At 33.0% G+C, this 22,790-nt stretch overlaps 1 protein-coding gene across 2 annotated transcripts; it reads left to right on the top strand.

Annotated features, from left to right (window-relative positions):
* Positions 1 to 6,761: 6,761 nt before the first annotated feature.
* On the top strand, positions 6,762 to 9,742 carry LOC109815855 (heat stress transcription factor A-7a). 2 transcript variants are annotated; one of them, XR_003805753.2, is made up of 3 exons: positions 6,762 to 7,551; positions 8,377 to 9,447; positions 9,564 to 9,742. XR_003805753.2 is itself a non-coding variant. In XM_020380668.3 (2 exons), exons 1-2 carry the CDS (start codon positions 7,225 to 7,227, stop codon positions 9,148 to 9,150), a joined length of 1,101 nt encoding a protein of 366 aa, XP_020236257.1. In that variant the 5' UTR covers positions 6,762 to 7,224; the 3' UTR covers positions 9,151 to 9,525. The 2 variants fall into 2 exon arrangements, 1 of the variants encoding a protein (XP_020236257.1); XM_020380668.3 differs by lacking the exon at positions 9,564 to 9,742 and having other exon boundaries at positions 8,377 to 9,525.
* Positions 9,743 to 22,790: the final 13,048 nt, after the last annotated feature.

The following is a 22,790-nucleotide window of genomic DNA, read 5'->3' as shown; positions in this document are numbered from 1 at the left end:
TAAATATGAAAATAATAATGTTATATATTATTGAGCATGACTTATAGACATATTTATTACGTTTTGATGAGGACAAAGCAGAAGTCATCAAAACTTTAATAAAGACAAAGTCAAAGTAAAAAAGAAATTTATGAATAAAAAATGAAATTAAACAAAGGAGTCAAAGTCTAAGACAATTTGACAGAGAAATGCTTCAATCCTTATTATTCCTGACACAAAACGTAAGGTACAGGAATGCTGAATATATATACAGCATAAAACAATTCAAAATGAAAAAATAAGAGAATAGTTAACCATCCTAACAAACTGGCCAACGTAGCAAGGATAACGGAATTGACAGTAAGGCAAAAACAATCTTGCCAGCTAATGTTGGGAATCCTAACAGAAACGTAGAAACGTATTTCTCACACCCTCCCTTAAGATGGGTGGTGAATATTCAGCAAGCCCATCTTAGACAAATTAACATTGAAAGGCCCGGGATAAAGTGACTTAGTGAACATGTCTGCCAATTGATGCTTCGAAGGAACATGAGAAAGAACAATGAGCCCATCAAGAATCTTAGCACGAATAAGATGACAATCCACCTCAATGTGTTTGGTTCGTTCATGAAAAGATGGATTCTTAGCCAGCTGAATGGCAGACTGATTATCACAAAAAGTAGGAAATGGGAGTGGAATTTGGAGACACAAGTCATCAGCAACATACTTTAACCACTGCAGTTCACAAGCAATAGAAGCTAAAGTTCTATATTCAGCTTCAGTAGAGCTCCTAGAAACTGTGGATTGCTTCTTGGATTTCCAGGAGATAAGACAATTACCATAGAAGACACAATAACCAGTAGTGGATTTTCTAGTGATACAGCAAGTAGCCCAATCTGAATCAGAAAAGGCCTGAATTCTGTGAGGATTAGCAGAAGGATAGAAAAGACCTAAGCCGGGACATCCTTTGAGATATTTCAAGATCCTGAACGCAGCATTTAGATGAGAGTATCTTGGCTTGGACATGAACTGACTAACTTGCTGAACAGCAAAGGAAATGTCAGGACGAGTGTTTGTTAAATACTGCAGTTTACCAATTAATCTCCTATAAGCAGTAGGATCTTGAACAAGATCACCTTCATCATCCTTGAGTTTAACAGTAGGATTCGAAGGGGAGTTGGCAGGCTTGCAACCGGTGAAACCAAATTCGGCCAAGATGTCCAAACAATATTTTCTCTGGTTCAGAATAAGACCCTGCTGTGATCTAGCAACTTCAAAACCAAGAAAAAATTTGAGGTTTCCCAAATCTTTGATTCTGAATTCATGATGTAAAAATTGCTTAACAGCAACAATATCCTGCATGCTATCACCAGTAAGAACTATATCGTCAACATAAACTAGCAGAGCAGTAAAAGAAGTAGAAGAGTGTCGGATGAAAAGGGAGTGATCAGCAGGACTCTGAGAGAAACCATAGGAGATTAAGGCAGAGGTGAGCTTAGAATTCCACTGCCGAGAAGCTTGTCTGAGTCCATAGAGAGACTTGTGCAATTTACAAACCAAATGAGGTTCAGGAAGAATCAATCCCGGGGGAGGTTTCATATAAACCTCGGCATCTAAATCACCATGCAAAAAAGCATTATCAACATCAAGTTGGTGTAGAAACCAGTTGTGAGAAACTGCAACTGAAAGAAGGAATCTGACCGTTGTTAACTTCACAACAGGTGAGAAAGTTTCAAAAAAATCCATGCCTTCAGTTTGTGTAAACCCTTTGGCAACAAGTCGTGCCTTATGTCTTTCTATGGACCCATCTGCATTCAGTTTAGTCTTGTAGACCCATTTGCACCCAACAACCCTCTTCTTCGGCGGCAATCTAACCAATGACCAAGTTTTATTCCTCTCAAGAGCCTGAATTTCCGCAAGCATAGCCTGCTGCCAATGATCATGTTTACAAGCCTCTTTAAAGGAAGTAGGCTCGATGGTGGTAGATAAAGACATGCAAAAGGAAGTGTGAGAGTCAGAACAATTGGAATATGACAAATATGAATGCAAAGGATAAGGAGTACAACAGGAAGTATTAGCAGAAGAAAGAGTTGGACAATCATAATCAGACAAGTAAGCATGTGGTTTCCTAGGTCTAGTTGAAATTCTAGCAGGTTGATCAACTATTTGCACAACATCATTAGAATCATCATTGAATTGCAAAACTGGTTCAACAGCATTATGATCAATATTACTAGAGACAATGTCAGAAGTAACATTATTAGGAATAGCATAAATAATGTCAAAAGCAATTAAAGAATCAAATGATTGTTGAGATGCAGTAGTACCAGTGGTGTGGTTATTAGAAACAGATGGGGAATTAGAAGCATATGGAAAATGAGACTCATAAAAAATCACATTGCGAGATAACAGAAAAGATTTTGTAGTGAGATTAAATAAGAGATAACCTTTGACCCCGGGTTTGAAACCTAGAAAAATACACTTAGAGGCTCTTTTGTCTAATTTGGTTCTGCCAGAAGTGATAGTGTTAACAAAAGCTAAACAACCAAAAACTCTAAGTGTGCTAAGGTCAGGAATTTTTCCAAAAACTGATTCATAAGGAGATTTATTTTCAAGAAATGGAGTAGGGAGCCTGTTGATGAGATGAACAACATGCTTTATAGCATAAGACCAAAAAATAGAAGACAAACCAGATTGAAAAAGTAAGGCGCGAGCTACATTCAAAATATGTTGATGTTTGCGCTCAACGATGCCATTTTGTTGAGGTGTTTCAATGCATGAGGTTTCATGAAAAATGCCTTTGGAGGAAAAGAAATCAGTTAAGAAAAATTCCTTTCCATTGTCAGACCTTAGTCTTTTAAGTTTTATACCAAATTGATTTTCAATGAGATGAATGAATTTAGGAAGAACAGTTTTGACCTCAGCTTTTGATTTTAAAAGATGGACCCATGTGAACCTACTGAAGTCATCAACAAGCGTTAAGAAATATTTATGACCATCAATGGAAATTGTGTGTAAAGGTCCCCAAATGTCAGCATGCAACAGTTCAAAGAGATGAGAACTTTTAGAGATGCGAACAGGAAAGGGTAATTTCTTATGTTTGGCAAAGTGACAAGTATCACATGGTGTACAGTTTTTATATATAATATCATTATATTGAGAAGATAACAACTGCAAAATGGAATTCGAAGTATGGCCGAGTCTATGATGCCACAATGCACCGGTATTTACTGCATTTACAACAGAAATATTTGATTTATTTATAACAGAATGTTGTAAAACTTTAGTGCAATTCAAATCATTTGATTCTTCAAGACAGTACAAGCCATCAATCTTCCTAGCTGCTCCAATCATCTTGAAATGAGATTTCTGGAAAAAGAAACAGTGAGAATCACAGAACACTGCCATACAATCAATAGTGGAAACAAGCTTGGGAACAGATATGAGAGAAACAGAAAATTCAGGTACAAACAGGACATCAGCAAGTAATAAGTCACCTATATGAATATTTCCCGAAAAATTGGCAATGACAGTAGTGCTATTAGGCAGTTTAATAGGTATTGGTTTTGTGGCACGAAGGTCATGAAATAAGGATTTGGTTGGACAAATGTGGTCAGTGGCACCACTGTCAACGATCCAATGATTAAAGGCAGAAGATGTACCTGAGTTGTGGACAGAAGCATGATTTACTGAGGATGAATGATCCTTAGTGTGTTGGAGCAAAGCCAAGAGTGCGTGATACTGATCTTTAGAGAAAGTGAACTGGTCATTGGTAGGACTGCCATCCAAATCGAGGTGTGGAAGAGAGGCATCTGAATCCACTTCAACCAAACTAGCAGAAGCTTTGTTGTTGGTTTTATTCTTTCTGTAACCAGCAGGAAAACCAATACGAAAGTAGCAAGTCTCAATGGTGTGATTGGTTTTTTTGCATTTCTCACAGAATTTGTTGTTCTTGGAATTGTTCTTGCTTGCATTAGAATTGGTCCTGTCGGAGGAGTTGAATCTGGGTTGATTAGTAGACATAGCAACAAAAGCCAAAGAATCTGGAACAGAATGTTTCGGAATGAGGCCAATGAATTCACGTTCATGCTGAAGAACCATAGAAAAAGTCTTGACAATCGAAGGCATGGGATCCAGCATCATGATCTGAGAACGAACTTGTGCATAGCTCTCATTAAGTCCGCGAAGAAATCTAATCACATAATCATCCTCTCTTTCTTTGTGAAGTTTAGAGAGAAGACCACATTTGCAAGGTGTCAAACAGGTGCAAGTCAGAACACACCGATAGAGCTCCAATTCTTTCCACAGGATTTTCAATTTCGTATAGTATTCAGAAACACTGAAGTCACCTTGACGACAAGCAAGAATCTGATCCTGAAGATCACAAATCCAGAATTTGTCAGCATGAGAGAAGCGATCCTTGAGATCCCTCCAAATCTCCAATGCCGTATCCATCCACATCACCGACTGTTTGATCGAAGGAGTCATGGAACGAGTGAGCCATGACATCACCATCCGATTGGATCTACGCCAAGCCTCGTGTAGTGGATCTGTAATAGGTGGACAAGAAAGAGTACCATCAATGAACTTCTCCTTGTTTTTGGTTTCAAGGGAGACTACCATGTCTCTCTCCCATTGGTGAAAATTGCTCTCTGTGAGAAGAGGAGAAACAAGTACTAATGCTGGATTCTCTCCAGGATGCAGGTAAAGCGGATTTGTCGGATTCACCAAGTGATCTGGTGTCTGTGTAGGGTTCTGGCTGGAGGAAGCCATGGTCAAGTATTAAGGAAGAAGAAGAGAACGTTAAGCGGAAGAAGGGTGAGGTTTCAGCGATGATACCATGACAGAGAAATGCTTCAATCCTTATTATTCCTGACACAAAACGTAAGGTACAAGAATGCTGAATATATATACAGCATAAAACAATTCAAAATGAAAAAATAAGAGAATAGTTAACCATCCTAACAAACTGGCCAACGTAGCAAGGATAACGGAATTGACAGTAAGGCAAAAACAATCTTGCCAGCTAATGTTGGGAATCCTAACAAAAACGTAGAAACGTATTTCTCACACAATTGTATAAAATTTATCAGTTTTAACAAAAGAGTGATGCTATATATTTAAAAAAAATGATCGAATCATCCTCTATATTAATAATAAATATAATAAAGTGGCATTTGTTAAATTTTTTAAAAGTATAATATTCACTTATATATGTTTCAATTAATTTTTCAGCTATTCTTTTTTAAGGATTCAACATTTTCGTTAACTATTGTACTCAAAGATAATTTGAATAAATATAAATCATCTTTAAGATAAAAACATATTAAAATGCTTGTTATATTTAATAATGATTTGACAAGAAATATCCATACCGTTTGAATGAAGAGTACATATAGTGTTCTTAGTCAAAATTTTGGATCTCTTTATTATTTAATTTTCATGAAATTCTCATGTTTCGAGAAACATCTTATTCACAATTATTTATTTATCTTCTAATTTTTCCAAATTAAAAATGGATTCCTAATCCCTGAATTTTAAAAGTCTTTTGATCATTACAACTAAATAATCTCTGTATTTTAAAAATAAAAATTAATAACATTCAATAATAATTTTATATAAAAAGAACTAATAAATGCAAAAAAAAATCTAATGAGTTACATAACTTGAATTTTCTCATCACACTCAAATACATAAGAGTAAGGGAATACCTAATAAAGTATTAATAAATATTTTCATAATTTTTCCATTTTAAAAAATAACAATAAAGATTATTGTATAATAAATAAAATATTAAAATTTACTAAATTTTTTTAAAACACCTATAAACTTGAGAAAAAATAATATTAAAACTAAATATGAAAATCTTTGCTTCATTAAAAAAACATGTGTAAATATTCCTAAACATGTTTATAATCAATCAAATACACTTTTAACCATTTTCAAAAATTGTGAAACTATTCATGAAGACTAAAATATTTATTCTTTTAGTTTTTTTTCTTCATTGAAATATCTAGCTGTTTTTTTTTTCTTTGTAAAACTAAAAAAATTGATATGGTATATAACAATATACTTAATCATTTTTTACTATATAAACAAATTTAAAAATACATTAAAAAATGTAATAAACAACTTTTTTTTGTTGTTCATGAAATATTTTGCCCCAGAAAAAGTAAGCAGTGAGGTGACATTAGATTTTTTGTGTACGGACATCCCAAAGGCAGGTTTTTTGTCGGATTTAGTGGCAGATTTAAGCTTACCTCCCTCCTTAGACCAATGAGAAATTATATTAAAAAAAAAAAAAAAAAATGACAAAATTAGACTTGCAAATTTTGTTCTGACAACAAATCCAAGCCAGTGTTTCTTCTTCCATCTGCTTCCGCAAACCCTTTCCATAAATTCTTTGTGGTTTTGAATCTTCCAATTTTAATCAACCAAGTGGCTTCTTAGTTCTTACATATGTTACCATCAATTTGGGATCATATATCATATATTAAAAAAGATATCAATATTCGAACCAAAGTCCAAAACCACTCTCCTCAAACATGTGAATCCCACAGCATTAAAAAACCAGACATCCCCACCACTACACCGTGTTGCTGCCTCTGTAACTTCCAGAACTTTCCGAGCCTCACTCTCTCTCATCCACTTGCTATTTGCGGAAAGGGGTTAAATAAAATAACACAATATTCCTTCCAACATCTCTAGAATGTTCTTCTAATTTCTACTTTTATTTTATTATTTAACATATTATTTAATTTGTTTATTTTGCACTACACTCCACTATTAATTCCTTTCTACTTAAACACCTAAAACACTTGTCCAGCTTCCTTCCTAGATAGGTAGCTGCTATGACACACACACCACCCTTCTTAACTGCTTAAACGACTTTCCAAACAAGGAAACATACTCCTCTGCATTCTTCTTTCACAAACCAAATTCCAAACCTTCACTTTTTACTCCACGTTTCACTTATTGCCCTCAATCCCATTCCGATTACCCTGCATTATATCCACTTTTCCTCTGTTTTTTTCATTCCTCTGCTTCTCTCTCCTCTGTTTCCATTTTTCTTTTTTCTTTTTTACTTTTTCTAGTTGTATGAATTTTTCTTCTGTGTTTTATGGCAAGTCCGAATCTGCTTATTTTCTTCCACACATGAAGATAAACTTGATCATCACAAGAGTGAATTAAATTAAATTAACTTTGTTAGAATCATAATCAATCTAGTTTTTTTCCCCCCCCAAAAATGAACTATTTGTACCCGGTGAAAGAAGAGTATTTGGAATCGTCACCACCATCGTCTTTATCACTATCAACTCACGGAATAGTTGATGAGTCAGGGATGGCTCCTGCTCCGAGGCCAATGGAGGGGCTTCACGAAATAGGGCCACCCCCGTTTCTTACCAAGACTTTCGATGCAGTGGAGGACCCCACCACTAGTCACATAGTTTCATGGAGCAGAGGAGGTGCAAGCTTTGTGGTTTGGGATCCACACGCTTTCTCCAGAGACCTTCTTCCAAGATACTTCAAGCACAATAATTTCTCAAGCTTTGTTAGGCAACTAAACACTTACGTAAGTGCCCTGTTCACCACAATCTTCTTCACTTGTTTTCTTTCTAATCCTTCTGGTTTCATGGGATTAATGATTGGAATTCGACAAAACTTTGATTCAGTTTGGTAGCTACTTTTAGTACTATTCTTTAATTAAAATTAAAGTTTTACTTCTATAAATACACTTCACGTTAATATTTAATAAAAATTAATTTTGATAAGAAAACAACACAAAAAAATATTTATAGAAGTGCAAATAAGTTTTGTCCTTTTTGTTTTACTTGCAGAGATATGTAGTAACCAATTAAGAAACAATCCCATGTTTTCCTAAAACGAAAAATAAGTTCTCTTTCTCTCTCTTTTTCTGTTAGCTTTTGAAATGGCGAGTAATTTCACTGTTTTATCACTTTATCTTTTCTTTCCCCTAGTCACTGTGGTAAGCTTTCATGTTTTAATATTAAAACCAATTAAAAAATGATCATATAGTATTGTACTCTTTGAATATTTATAGCATGTTTGAAAATGTGTTCATTTAATTCAAAATGTGAAATTACTCTTTTCAAACACCAAAATATAAAGCAAATTTTTCTATCTTTTCCGTTCAACTTGAGTTTACAAATTTTCAACAACAAAACAAACATACACTTAGTCACATGTCTTGTGGGTTGTTCTAGACTTCTAGATTTCTCCTTTCTCCCATCCCACTTGCTCCTGCTGTGGCCTAGTGGTACAGTTTGGCATCATTCTCTACTACTTTGTCCATTTTCTATCATAATTATTGCAATTGTAGTCCGAATTTATTACTCAGCATGTGATGTGTTTTATGATTTTGATTTCACTTTCACAGGGTTTTAGGAAAATTGATCCAGATAAGTGGGAGTTTGCAAATGAAGGGTTTCTTAGAGGGCATAGACACTTGTTGGCAAACATAAGGAGAAGGAAGCATCCTTCCCAGCCTTGTCCCTCTCAACAAGCACAAGGTCACTGTGTTGAAGTTGGTCGTTTTGGCCTAGATGAAGAGGTTGATCGTTTGAAGCGTGACAAACAGGTTTTGATGTTGGAGCTTGTGAGGCTTAGACAGCAGCAACAGAACACAAAGTCGTACCTTGAGGCAATGGAGAAGAGGCTAAGAGGGACAGAAATTAAGCAGCAACAAATGATGGCTTTTTTGGCTAGAGCCTTGAAGAACCCCACTTTCATTCAGCAGCTACTTCAGCAGAAGGAGAAGAGGAAGGAGCTTGAAGAGGCCATGTCAAAGAAGAGGAGAAGGCCAATTGAGCAAGGGCATAGTGGGGTTGGAGAATCAAGCAGAGGGGAATTAGGAAGGGCTAGTGTGAAAGCCGAGTCACTAGTGTTTGGAGAATATGGATTTGAAGTGTCAGAGTTGGAATTGCTTGCTATGGAGATGCAAGGCTATGGTAGGGGGAGGAGGGAGCAAGAGGAGGAGCCTGAGGTATTCGAGTCACAAGAGAGGCTTGAGAAAGAGCTTGATGAAGGGTTTTGGGAAGAATTTTTCAGTGAGGGTTTTGAGGGTGAATTTGATATCCCACAAGGCCAAGATGAAGAAGATGTCAATGTGTTGGCCAATCGCTTTGGTTACTTGGGTTCAAGTCCTAAATGAACCACAATGGATCAAGATTAATTAACCTTCAAGTAGTGAGTTTTTATCACTCATGAGGTGGAGGCATCATTGATCATTCCAAAGTTGGCAGGATCAGGATATAATGTGGAAACGATTTACTGTGGTGTTTCTAAGTTCTAAGTTCTAACCCCCCATTATATGATGATGATGATGTCCTTTTGTAGCACTTTGTAAAACCTAAAAATTTCTCACTTTGCTCTATGTTTGATTAGGTAGGTTGCAGGTGTTGCTTGGACAAGAATCTGTGGTAGTGATAGCGAACGTTATTTACTCAAGGTTCACTTTTTTATGTCCTTTTCTTTTAACCACTGAAAAACCCTCTCTTTGTAATGCAAACCCACTATTGTATTTGCCTCTTTGTTGTTTTGATTATATTACCTTAACAAATGTAGATTATTCAGAAGATGTAGAATGGATACGAAGTAGCTGGTCTCCAAGAATCATTCATAACAGTTGGTGGTTAACCTTGTCGGTTTGATTTTTTTCATCCTTTATACTTTTTCATTGCTTGGACTTCCTCATGTGGTCCTAAATAAAACGAGGCCACAATCCACGAATTTCATGATGTTAATGTTTTTGTGATTCCGTTCTCGTTTAAAACTTTAAAACAAAATTCATTTGCGGGGGCCTCTCAACTTCACAAGCCTCAAGGCGAAACGTGTCCAGAGTTTAGGGCATCATCAAATAATGAAAGCGATGTAGACCCCTCTAACTGCTGGATTGACAACCTTTGGATTCTTCTTCTTGTCTCTGTTTTCTAATTCTAGGTCATTAGTTATACAATCACAGGCTTCCCAAACTTAATTGCCAACCTTCCATTGAGATTTGAGAGGTTTTGAGATTACAATCAACATGAATTTAGCTTCTCATAGTTTTAACTATGAGGAATGATAACACTATACTTTCTTTTATAATATTTATTCAGTAATTATTAGTAGTAATTGAAAAAAAAATTTGTTTCTTCTAAAGTTTACCTACAATGAGAATTTCAATGTTGAAAATTAAAGTTGATATGATAATTTATGTACACGTGTATAATATCAATGAAATGCATTACAAAGAAAGCATTACAAAATTAACATGTAAAACTTGAAATGCATGTAGATATGAGGTTGACTTGTTAACGTGTATTCTTTATTATTAAGTAACATTAGTCTTTGGAATATTCTTTACCTTATGATATAATTTTTAAAATTCTATTAACTCATATTCATAAATATTGATGGTTAGCCTGCCATTAATTTTTAGAACATAACACGTCTGGTAATATGATTAAGGAGGCGTAGGTTGAAACAATTTTTCAATGAATATTCTTCTCATTTATTAGGATATTGTTGTTTCACTCTTTCCCAGATAGTAAGCAGCAGATGGCATTCTTATAATTCCGTAATTTTTTTTTTTTTGGTTCGTACTTGGAGTATTCACTGCCGACAGCAGTGACTAATTTTCTCACTACGTTGGAGGCACCTCAAAGGGTGGGATAGTTGGCCCCAAGATTTAACGCGGCTGCATAATTCCGTAATTTAGTAATTTTTAATATTTTTATAATGAAAAAGTCAACTAAAATAATAATAAAAAGAAACAGCCTTCCAAATCCTTGCCAAGTAGCTTACGAAAAATAATTAAGCTAGCTTATATGCACTTTTAATTGTGTAGTTCTTTTTTTAACGTTGTTCTCTCTTTCATTATTTTTCTTTTATCTTAGAGATATTGATTAATTAATATTTTTTTAAAATATATTTCAATACACGTTTTGCTATTAATTTTTTTTATCAGCATCTTAATTTTTTTTTATTAGCATCTTGATTTCTATTTTCTTTTGCTCTATATTTCTCTAACGTACTTATGTGATTAATTTTAATTACTTTAAAAACAGTCATTTTGCAGCCTTTTATTTTAGAGTGAGCATCTTTTATGCCTGTATTTTATGTCCAAAAAAAAATCTTTAATGCCTGTGTTACTGTGTTTCATCAAAATTACTCTATTACATGACATTGTATATCTCTTCACATACATATCAGGTGATCTCTTATATATATATATATATATATATATATATATATATATATATATATATATATATATATATATATATATATATATTAATTTCTTGAAATTTAAAGAGTTGTTTATCTATTAGATTAGTCATGTATATACCATCAACACACACACCACACAATTTCGTAAAACTAGTCAAATATATTTCATTAAACACAACACATGATGCCTTAATAATTTTGTCATTATATAAATGAAGTGATAATAATACTACATATTAGATGTCATAACTATTTAATGATATATTTTTAATCTAAATACATGTTTTTATAGTGAATTATATTGATTAATTTTGATATAGAACACACACACATATAAATATATATGATTCACTAATAAATTTATTTAATTTAATAATTCATGTTTTATATCAAATTTTAACAATTTAATTGTTAAATTAAAACTTTTTAATGCATAAATTAAGTTTGTAAATTTTTTAAAAATTAAAATCATTTAATACTTCATTTTATTAATTCAAACCGATAAATAATTATAAAAATATTTTATGTACTAATTTGAATTAATGAAATAAAGTGTCAAATAATTTTTAATTTTTTAAACAATTTACAAATTTAATTTATGCATTAAAAAGTTTTAATTAAATAATTATATCATTAAAATTTAATATACAACATGAGTTATTGACTGAAATAAACGTAAATAAACTTAAAGTAGATTCTTCCTCATATATATATATATGTGTGTGTGTGTGTGAGAGAGAGAGAGTGAGAGAGAGAGAGAGAGAGAGAGAGTTATTGTGTTAGGACTATGTTTTGTATTTTTGTTTGAAAAGATATATTTATATCAAGAGGATGACTATGTTTTGTATTCTTGTTTCAGAAAATATATTTATATTAAGAGTTAATTACCTATATACTGATAGTGTAAAAAAATTTTACACTGACAACCAATTATATATTTTAATAATGTCATATCAGTTGCTTATTTAATGAAATAATAATAAAATAAAATAATTTAAAATATATGATTGGTTAGTAGTATAAAAAAGTTTACACTGGCAGTTTAGTTTATGGATGATTAACTCTTATATTAATGGGAAGGTTATATCTTATTATTTTTTTTTAGGTTATTTCAAGGTATTTGAAATATTTGTACATACAACTTCATATCAATAAGATATTGTCCACTTTAAACTTTTATGATTATTTTCATGATTTTATTTTTACACATCACTCAAAAGATTCTCAATCAATGAAGTATGTATGTAACTCTTGTTTCCCTTCTTATTCTAACAATATGAGATTTGATTTGTATCACAATACCTTATTTATATATATATATATATATATATATATATATATATATATATATATATATATATATATATATATATATATATATATATGTATGTATGGAAGGTAATTTTGTCTTTTCTTGTGTCCGTTGTATCTTTCTTATGTTACATTTATGAACCTTTAATCATGCCGTTCTTTTGCTCTTTGCGTCGTTTTCCTCTTATTTTGTTTTACTTTTTCAATTTAAAAAAACATCGATTGATTGATATTGTCATTATACGATACTTTGATACTTGTATTTTTGGTGATATATACAAAGCTCTTTATGTTGAAAACTCTCTCTTTTAATAATCAGCGTCTTTATTTGTTTTCTTTGGTGGTTTTTTTGTATGACTACGTGTTGATATTAATTCTCACTCACTTCATATAACTTTTGCGCATTAAAAATGGATCTGTCTGGGAGAAATAAACCTAGAAACGTACTACATATTCATGATGTGAAGAAGTTCCCATTTTGTGGAGAAAACTTAAGATGCAGAGTACGTGCAAAACACTAGATGAGTTGAGTACTGATGTGGCAGAATAATTAAATAAAATCTGGACCATATGAATATTTAAGAATATCTGCCGGTATCTTGCTATGAAAACCACACAATTTTTTGTTGTGGCAGACTAGTTAGTACTGAATGGATTGGTTCACAGTTCACACCTTTGGATGACACAAATTTCTTAGAACCGAATCTCATATAGAGATTAAACGTTGCATGCAAACTTCTCATTTACCTGGCATATTCTTGCTTAGGGTCACATGATCATGTACGTGGCTTTTCTTTCGAGGCTATCTATATCTTCGTGTATGTGTTGACCATTGGTTCTCTTGTCGTTTTCGTTCTTCATTTGGGTCGACCAAAGTACATACATGGCAAACACAAAGGGAAGCACGTCATCTGTAAACAACAATGTTATAATAATAAAAAATTAAAGAAAAAAAAAAGTCTCTTAGCTTATGGATTTGGACTTTGATGTCAGTACAAAACAACCAAGAGATTGGCAAAGTCTAGAGACCCAATATTGTGTCTTTGTCATACAAAAGCCCAAATTTTAGTAGGCTCCAGTCCACCGTCCCCAACAGATGAAACTGGACTCGTTATAGTCACTCCAAAAAATAAGACAAAAACATATGCATATGTTACTGGTTTACGTAATATTCTCTTCCGCTAGGATTTTTTTTGTCATATAAAAATTAATTTATTGATATTAATATTATAAAGTAACACTAATAATAACATGATAAATCATACTAATAGATAATTTTGTTTAAGGTGGTCACCGATAATGATTAAGGTGTTCAGATTAGGATGTCACGATTCACGAATCGGATAATTAATCAATGAATCCAAATCAATTCAAATAAAAAATTTCGATGAGATTGAAAATTGCTGATCGAATAAGTTCAGATTAGATTACGAATTTTGAAGATGAAAATCTAATCTAATTTAATTGAATTGAATAATTATTACATATTATTATATTATATAATATGTAATAATAACCAATCAATGGTATAGATTTTGTAACATGGTGACTGTGGAGAAACTTAGCTACATGATCTAGTTTTAGTTTATTTGGTAAACCAAAGGAGAAATAAACCACACAGAAATCACAAAAAGGAGCACGAAACACCGAGAAAGCATTTCCATGTTTCGCCAACAGGTCTATATATACACACTTGTGCTTCACCTCCTCATTTTTAATGTAATTCAAACACTTAAATTATATTATTTATTCTTTACCTTTTAATGTAAGAACTTTTATTTATTTGAACTACAATTATATATATATATATATATATATATATATATATATATATTCTATTAATCCATTTTATTATGTGATTTATTTTGGATTTAAAAATTATCATATAAATATATTTAATTATTGGGTCAAGTTTAATAAATAAGTGTATTTTATATTTTTATGCGGGATTTGATTAATTTAATATCTATAATAAATTGATATTAAGTTAGAGTTTTAGAAGCTGAAAGGATATGGTCCCATTAAACTCCTATAAATAATATGACTATCATTTTTGCTTCATCTAAAAGGTAGTGATGACAAATAGGAGTTCTAGTGAAAGAGTTATTCTTGATATATACAAATGAATATGTAACTAATGTTGTGATAATAGATTCATTATAAAGATGCCTACAAGAAGTAAGTGATTTATAAATATTGATTTGGTATTCTAAGTTCTAGTATTGATCCAATATATAATTTTATCATGTGGTATCAAAGCAGATTATACTTTGTTTAGTTTTCTAATTTTTTATTTATCAATATCTTTATTTGAAATTGAAATTTGGGAATTTAGAGTATTGAAATTTTGATTACAATAACAAACGGATAGTTTTTCTTGTCTTTTGTGAATGAAATAACAATCAAATGGTTATGTTTTTTTTTTTATTTAAATGAAGAAAAATTATTTGTGTAAATCCTTAAAAATGTTACTTATATCCTATTTATTTACGTACTAGGAAAAGTCGAGTGAAAATTTTTTTTATGGGGCTATATCGCATGTGTAGCAACCTCGGTCGCGACGGGACGACGAAAAATAAATTGAAAAAGAGGAGTCGCCACCAATGTTATTTTTTTTACAGAAAAACATTGGAAAAACCATAAAATAGAAAATAGTCTACGAAAACCAATTTTTTGAGTTCGGGAGTCGATTACGTGTGAGGAAGGTATTAGCACCTCACAACGTTCGTCCTAAGACGATTACCTTTAATTAATTAAACTAATTATTTATAATTTATAAAATATTTATCTCACAAAAATTATCAAATATATTTTATTTAACTAATTTAAATTATGCATTGAAAAAAAGGTTAAAATTATTATTGTTATATAAAAAGGAGGATAATATTTTTTTATTTTTTAGCTCGACAAGATTTAGTTCTTGCTCCTACGTATCTTCATGTGTAATGAAGAATCAGACTCACGTAGTTCTTTGTAGAAAATATTTGTGTGTTGATATTTTTTAATTAGATTTACTTTTGTTAAATATAGGATTCTTGAACTGTCTAAGCTCATTCACCCTAAAAATATAAAATTGACCAAGGTGTACACCAAAGTCAATTCAATAAAATTGTAATTATAATTATTGTTATAGATGTTGTGATTAAAAAATTTCTTGGTTGGACATTTTCGTTTTTTGGAGGAAAAATTTAAAGATAAGCTGTCACAACTTGTACTTTAAATTCAAAGGTTAAAAAGATGTCACATCTAGTTAACCATTCCTCCAATAAAATTTTGATACAATAATTCCAGATATTTACATTAAATATTGTAACACTATATTTTGGTATTTAATCACATTTTGAATTTAAATAAGAACTACTGACAGATATAAATAAAAGAAATGAGTTTAATATACTCACAATTCTTCGCAACAGAAGTGGGTCTCCTTCTCTAGGTTCCCTCTGGTCTAAGGTGGAGATGTGTGTGGGAAGGGTGTGTGTGGGTGTCCTTTGGGAAAGCCAAGGGGGGAGAGATGTGTGTGTGGGAAGGGGAAGGGCGCTATTTATAGAGTTTCTGGAGGGACCGGAACGGCCCGTTCTGAATCCGGAACGGCCCGTTCCGGGGTGGCAATTTTACTCACAACGGCCATTTTCGGAACGGCCCGTTCCAGTTTGGGAACGGCCCGTTCCGGGCTAAAATTTTTAGGTATTTTGATAGTTCGGGAACGGCCGTTCTGGCCTAAAAATTATAGGTCTTTTTTAAAAATTGGAACGGCCCGTTCCAGTTTGGGAACGGCCCGTTCCGGTTGTGGGAACGGCCCGTTCTGGGCCAAAAATTAGAGGCATTTTGGAAGGTTGGAACGGCCCGTTCCAGTTTTGGAACGGCCCGTTCCGGGTTAGAAATTTAGCCTTTTTTTGGAAGGTTGGAACGACCCGTTCTGAATCCAGAACGGCCCGTTCCGGGCTAGAAACTTTAGGGCTTTTAGGAAAGCTGGAACGACCCGTTCCAGGCCTGCAATCTTAGTACCTTTTGGAAAGTTGGAATGGCCCGTTCTGGTTTTGGAACGGCCCGTTCCGGGCTTGAAATTTTGTCCTTTTTTATTCTTTTTTGCATATACCTATTTTTCTATTTTTTAAGAACAAAATTAATATTTCTCGGACGAAATTGGGTTACTACAGTTGCCCCTCTTTACTTAATTTTACTAGATAATATAAACAACTCTTGTTGCATATTATCGTAGTAAAATATAAGTAAAGAAAATACCAATTTCGTCTAAAGTTTAGAGATATATGAGCACAGGGGCTCGAAACATTAAAAAACATGAGCGTGGGGCTCGAAACATTAAAAGAGTGAGCGCGAGGGCTCAAAACATTAAAAGAGAGTGAGCACAGGGGCTCAAAACATTAAAAAAGTGAGCGCGAGGGCTCGAAAGATTGATAGAGTGAGCATAGAGACTTGAAAATTAAAAAAGTAAACATAGAGGCTTGAAAATTAAAAGAGTGGACATAGAAGCTTGAAAATTAAAAGAGTGGACATAGAAGCTTGAAAATTAAAAGAGTGAACATAGAGGCTTGAAAATTAAAAGAGTGGACATAGAGGCTTGAAAAGTAAAAGAGTGAGCATAGAGGCTTGAAAATTAATAGAGGCATGAAATATTAAAAGAGTGAGCACGGGGGCTCGAAAGATTGATAGAGGCTTGAAAATTATAAGAGTGAGCGCGGCGGCTCGAAAGATTGATAGAGGCTTGAAAATTAAAAGAGTGAGCACATGGAGGCTTGAAAGATTGATAGAGGCTTGAAAATTAAAAAAGTGAGCACATGGACTCGAAAATTAAAAGAGTGGACATAGAAGCTTGAAAATTAAAAGAGTGAACATAGAGGCTTGAAAATTAAAAGAGTGAACATAGAGGCTTGAAAATTAAAAGAGTGGACATAGAGGCTTAAAAAGTAAAAGAGTGAGCATAGAGGCTTGAAAATTAATAGAGGCATGAAACATTAAAAGAGTGAGCACGGGGGCTCGAAAGATTGATAGAGGCTTGAAAATTAAAAGAGTGAGCGCGGCGGCTCGAAAATTAAAAGAGTGGACATAGAGGCTTGAAAATTAAAAGAGTGAACACATGGAGGCTTGAAAATTAAAAGAGTGAGCACATGGACTCGAAAATTAAAAAAGTGGACATAGAGGCTTGAAAATTAAAAGAGTGGACATAGAGGCTTGAAAATTAAAAGAGTGAACATAGAGGCTTGAAAAGTAAAAGAGTGGTCATAGAGGCTTGAAAAATTAAAAGAGTGGACATAGAGGCTTGAAAATTAAAAGAGTGAACATAGAGGCTTGAAAAGTAAAAGAGTGAACATAGAGGCTTGAAAATTAAAAGAGTGAACATAGAGGCTTGAAAATTAAAAGAGTGAACATAGAGGCTTGAAAATTAAAAGAGTGGACATAGAGGCTTGAAAATTAAAACAGTGAGCAAAGAGGCTTGAAAATTAATAGAGGCATGAAACATTAAAAGAGTGAGCACGGGAGCTCGAAAGATTGATAGAGGCTTGAAAATTAAAAGAGTGAGCACGGGGGCTCGAAAGATTGATAGAGGCTTGAAAATTAAAAGAGTGAGCACGGGGGCTCGAAAGATTGATAGAGGCTTGAAAATTAAAAGAGTGAGCACGGGGGCTCGAAAGATTGATAGAGGCTTAAAAACTAAAAACATGGGCGCGGGGACCCGAAAGATTGATAGAGGCTTGAAAATTAAAAGAGTGAGCACGGGGGCTCGAAAGATTGATAACATGGGCGTAGGGACCCAAAATATTAAAAACATGGGCGCGGGGACCCGAAACATAAAAGTGTGAATTTTGATGGAAACAATGTTAATAACAAGTAGATATTAAACTTCATTGAATGTGTTATGCAAGTACATTACTTGATTACATGTGGATGATAAGTACCGAACTTTGGTACAAATGCTGTGGATGCTAAGCATGTATTGAACTTGAATGCATGAGTTAGGGATGGACCAAACTTTTGGTGATGCAAATGACAAGTATGCATTGGACTTGAATGAATGTGTTAAACAAAGTATTAGACATTAATGTGAACAATGTGGGTATTGGGCAAGTATTGGATTTGAATGGATGTACTAAACTATAATGTAATGAATGTCAAACATGTGTCAAATTCAAACGTGGATAATATAGATGTCAGACAAGTGTGAGACTTTATATGCAAGTGATGAATTTGAATGCATGTATTAGGAAAGTACCAAACTTTGATGCAAATAAAGTGGATGCCAAGTGAGCATTGGACATGAATGAACACTTTAAACATATTAATGCAAATGATGTAATGCTTGATTCGGTGTTTGGATGCTTATGAGGTGTCATAGACACATTTCAATTTTTGTTTTTTTTTTTCTTCTTTTTTTTGTTTGTTTTTTTGTTTGTTTTTTTGTTTGTTTTTTGTTTGTTTTTGTTTTTGTTTTTGTTTGTTTGTTTTTTTTTTATAGAAAATCATAAAAATGAATATTTTCTTTAGAGAAAGTAAATCCATGCAAAGCCCTTTTTGTGCCTCAATTATTCACCTTTTTTTTTCATTTTTTCAAATCCATGAAATCCTGTTCTTTTCTTCTTTGAAAAATGATCTCACAATTTATCTTTTCAAACTTATCCCACCTAGAATCAAGTGAGACTCATTTGGCCTAACTTATCAATTAAGTGATTATCACCATCTTGTTATTCCCTTTGAAACATCAATTAATCAACATGCATAACAATGACACATGATTTTTTTTGGAAGACTATTCAAAAAGGATATTTGAACGTGACTTTATTTTGATATAGAGAAAATAGAGCAAACTACCCCAAGATATGACAAAAATTGAGAACCTGATGGAAACAAGAGATTGAGCAATTGTCCCAGTTTGATGTCAAATTAATGGAGTGAAAACTGGAAGAATTTGGACTAACTTGGACTTTGAACAAGTGAGACAAATGATTTACATCACTTTAGACTTTAGTGGATAGAATCAAACAGTGACACATATGGGAAGGATCACCCGTATTTAGAATGGTGGAATATGGATGATACATGCATTGACTTGATTAAACTTGAGACACATGAATCATATGGTTGGAATGAAAATGTGATGATAGTTGACAACTTGTCCCGGTATAAAATGAGTACTTTGAGTTGCCCCAATTTATGAAGAAATAGGGAATAAAGTTGGACTAGACAATTATTCCAATTGAAAGTTAAGGTGATGAAATGACAATGAGATCCTTCGCCCCAGTGTGAAGTGGTTGTCCCAATTTAGTTTTGAAAGGAAGGGGTAGAGTAGGAGACAATGATGAATGTGATTGCCTTCTTTTCTGACTCAAGGAAATAATATTGATGTATGAATTGATGGAGAAATAAGACATAAAATAAATGTCTCATTTAATTGGGTAAGGGGGAATTAAAGGAGGGCATGACTTGTGATTTGTTCCCAATCTATCATTTTGAATGATTCTCATAATTATTGAGTGTAGTAATGAATGAACATCGACGAATAGAAGATTTTGCACTGGATGTTTGTTTCTCTCCATGATGTAATGGATGTACAAGTCTTACGAACATTTGTATTTTTTTTTTTTTGAGCAATCTTGTTAACATCGATAGATGAGTTCAATTGTTTTGTCTTAAGACTAAACTTAAAAAAGAAGCAACCAATTTTTGATCTGTATGGACTTTATCAGATTGTAACACTGGTCGGTGAGATGGATATGAAAGAAAAGATACAAAGGCCCAAATGTGTGTTTGGAGGTTATTCGAAACAAGGATCTTTGCTATAGTGTTGGCTTCAATGCTTTTTCGGTTTCTTTTCTTCGCCCCTCTTTTTTTTTCACCCCAGCTTTTGCCTAGGTTTTTCTTTTGGAGTTTGCAGCCTACCAGGTTGCTCTAACTTTTGCCTAGGCCGCCTTTTTGAGGTTTTCAGCCTAGCGAGCTCTTGTTTCTTTTATTTATTTTCATTTTTTTAGACCTTAACTTTTGCCTAGACTGCTCTTTTCGAGTTTTTAGCCTAGCAGGTCGCTCTAAATTTTGCATAAGCTGCCTTTTCAGGTTTTCAGCATAGCAAGCTTTTTATTTTTGTTATTATTTTGCATAGAATTTCTTGACTGCATCAGAATTTATTGGGTTCAATAGATCTTCCCGTCAACTTCCCTCTATAATCTTTTTGAGGTGGTAAGATCTTCAATACCACATCTCTTTCTAGAAACTCTTGCGGGCAAACCTTTTTGGCAAAAACTCTCTTGATCCTTTTTTGATATCATTGACCATGATACAAGACATTCAATCTCTTCTCTTCAACTAGGTTCAACTGATCATAGCGAGCCTAAACCCATTATGCTTCCTCAAGTTTGCTTTCAGCCAATACTCTCAGAGAAGGTATCTCGACCTCAATAGAAAGGACTGCTTCCAATACCATAAACCAGAGAATACGGAGTTGCCCCAGTAGAGGTGCGAACAAAAATGTGATATCCGTGCAGAGCAAAAAAAGAGCATTTCATGCTAAATCCTGTAGGCGACCACCATCTTCTGAATAATCTTCTTTATATTCTTATTTGCCGCTTCTATTGCCCCATTCATCTTAGGACAATATGGTGAATGATTGTGATGTTGCATTTTGATGAACTTAACCACCACATTACTTGTCACACTAGCATAAGAAGCTATCTTAACCAATAACATCAAGGATAAAACAATTCCTTCTTTATGCCTTTGGTTCATTTCTCTTCTTTTCCTTTTCCATTGTTTAGATGATATCATGAACAAATTGAATGAAATGGGAACATTATGTTGCCCCTATTTTCAGGTTGAGCCTTGTTTGAGGTAATTTTTGAGGTAAATTTTCACTTTTAGGCTCAAATTTGGGTGACAAGTGATGGTCATACATCATTTCAAATCTTGACTACTTATTTTTTAAAGGTTAATCCTAAGACAAAACTTAATGAACTCCATGTTACTCTTTTTCTTTTTTCTTTTTTTCTTTTTTTGTTTGTCCTAACTTTTGCTTAGACCGCCCTTTTGGGTTTTCAGTCTAACAGACTTTACATTTTTCACTCTTTTTTTTGCTCATAAGACTTGTCTCCATTAAATGTGGTAGTTGGTGGGCCAAATACTCATAAAAATGATAAATTTGCCCCGATAAGAAATCTTCAAATTTTTGCCAAACTTGCTAATTGAGAATCATCCAATAGACTTGACTTTTTATGAGGACAAATTCTTTATTTTTGAAAGAATAATGAGGAAACTATGAGATGTAATGGGACAAAGACAATTTATGACAATGAAGATAACAACACAACTTGTTATGCAAGCTAATGAAATGAATACTTCAAAAGGTTAAAAATGGATTTAAAACCACGTCAATTGACAAGTTAAATGGTCAAAGAACTCATCTTCTCAATTGAGAATTAAATGTAAGTGAGAACAATAATTTCATGTTCTTTCCCATTTTTCTTTGTTTCCTGTTTTTCTTTTTTTCTTTTGAGACATTGCATAAATTTGTTGCTTAACATCCTCTTTAAAAGAAAATAATCAAATTAGATAGTTGTTATTTTTTTTAAAAAAATGACATGAATGAGCAATCAATTAGACCTTTATTTTACTATGAAATGCATGTATAAAAGAAAAATGTTGGAGTGAAGAATTTGAAATGAAAAAAATGTTTTTTTGTTTTTCTTTTTGTTTTTTAGAGAAACAAATGCATTTGATTCGGGATGATGAAATGAGAATAAATGCAATTATGGAGAATGATAAGAAAAGACGATGGATATGTTGATGAATATACCTAACATGATTACTTAATATAAATAATGCTTATGCGTGAATGTCATGGGAGATTATGAAAATATTGAATGTTATGAGATACATTTTAGACTAAATGCTCAAATGGAATAATGATCTTACTTTGAATTATGCAAGAGAGAACTGTATTCATTTTTTAGAAACAAGTGTCAATGATGATCACAATTGCAATCTTTTAAAGTTGTATGCATGATTTCATAAAAAAAATTTATGCAAAGATGTAAAATGTATATCATGAATGAATTATGAAATGTAGATGAATGCACGCATGCATGAATAGTTTTGTGGTCATGAATGTTATATTGAAGATGCGTGAGATATGATAAAAGTAAAAAAAATATATGATGTGTATTATGAAATGGAATAAAATTCTCTCTTTTTTTTTGCGTCATTCGAACGTAAAGGTAGAACATTGCTCCTGTGATACTTAATAAGGACATCCTTAAGTTGAAA

This window comes from Cajanus cajan, chromosome 6 (assembly GCF_000230855.2).
Source record: "Cajanus cajan strain Asha chromosome 6, NIPB_CcT2T_4, whole genome shotgun sequence".
Lineage (NCBI taxonomy): Eukaryota > Viridiplantae > Streptophyta > Magnoliopsida > Fabales > Fabaceae > Cajanus > Cajanus cajan.
This window is presented reverse-complemented; position numbering and strand designations above follow the sequence as displayed.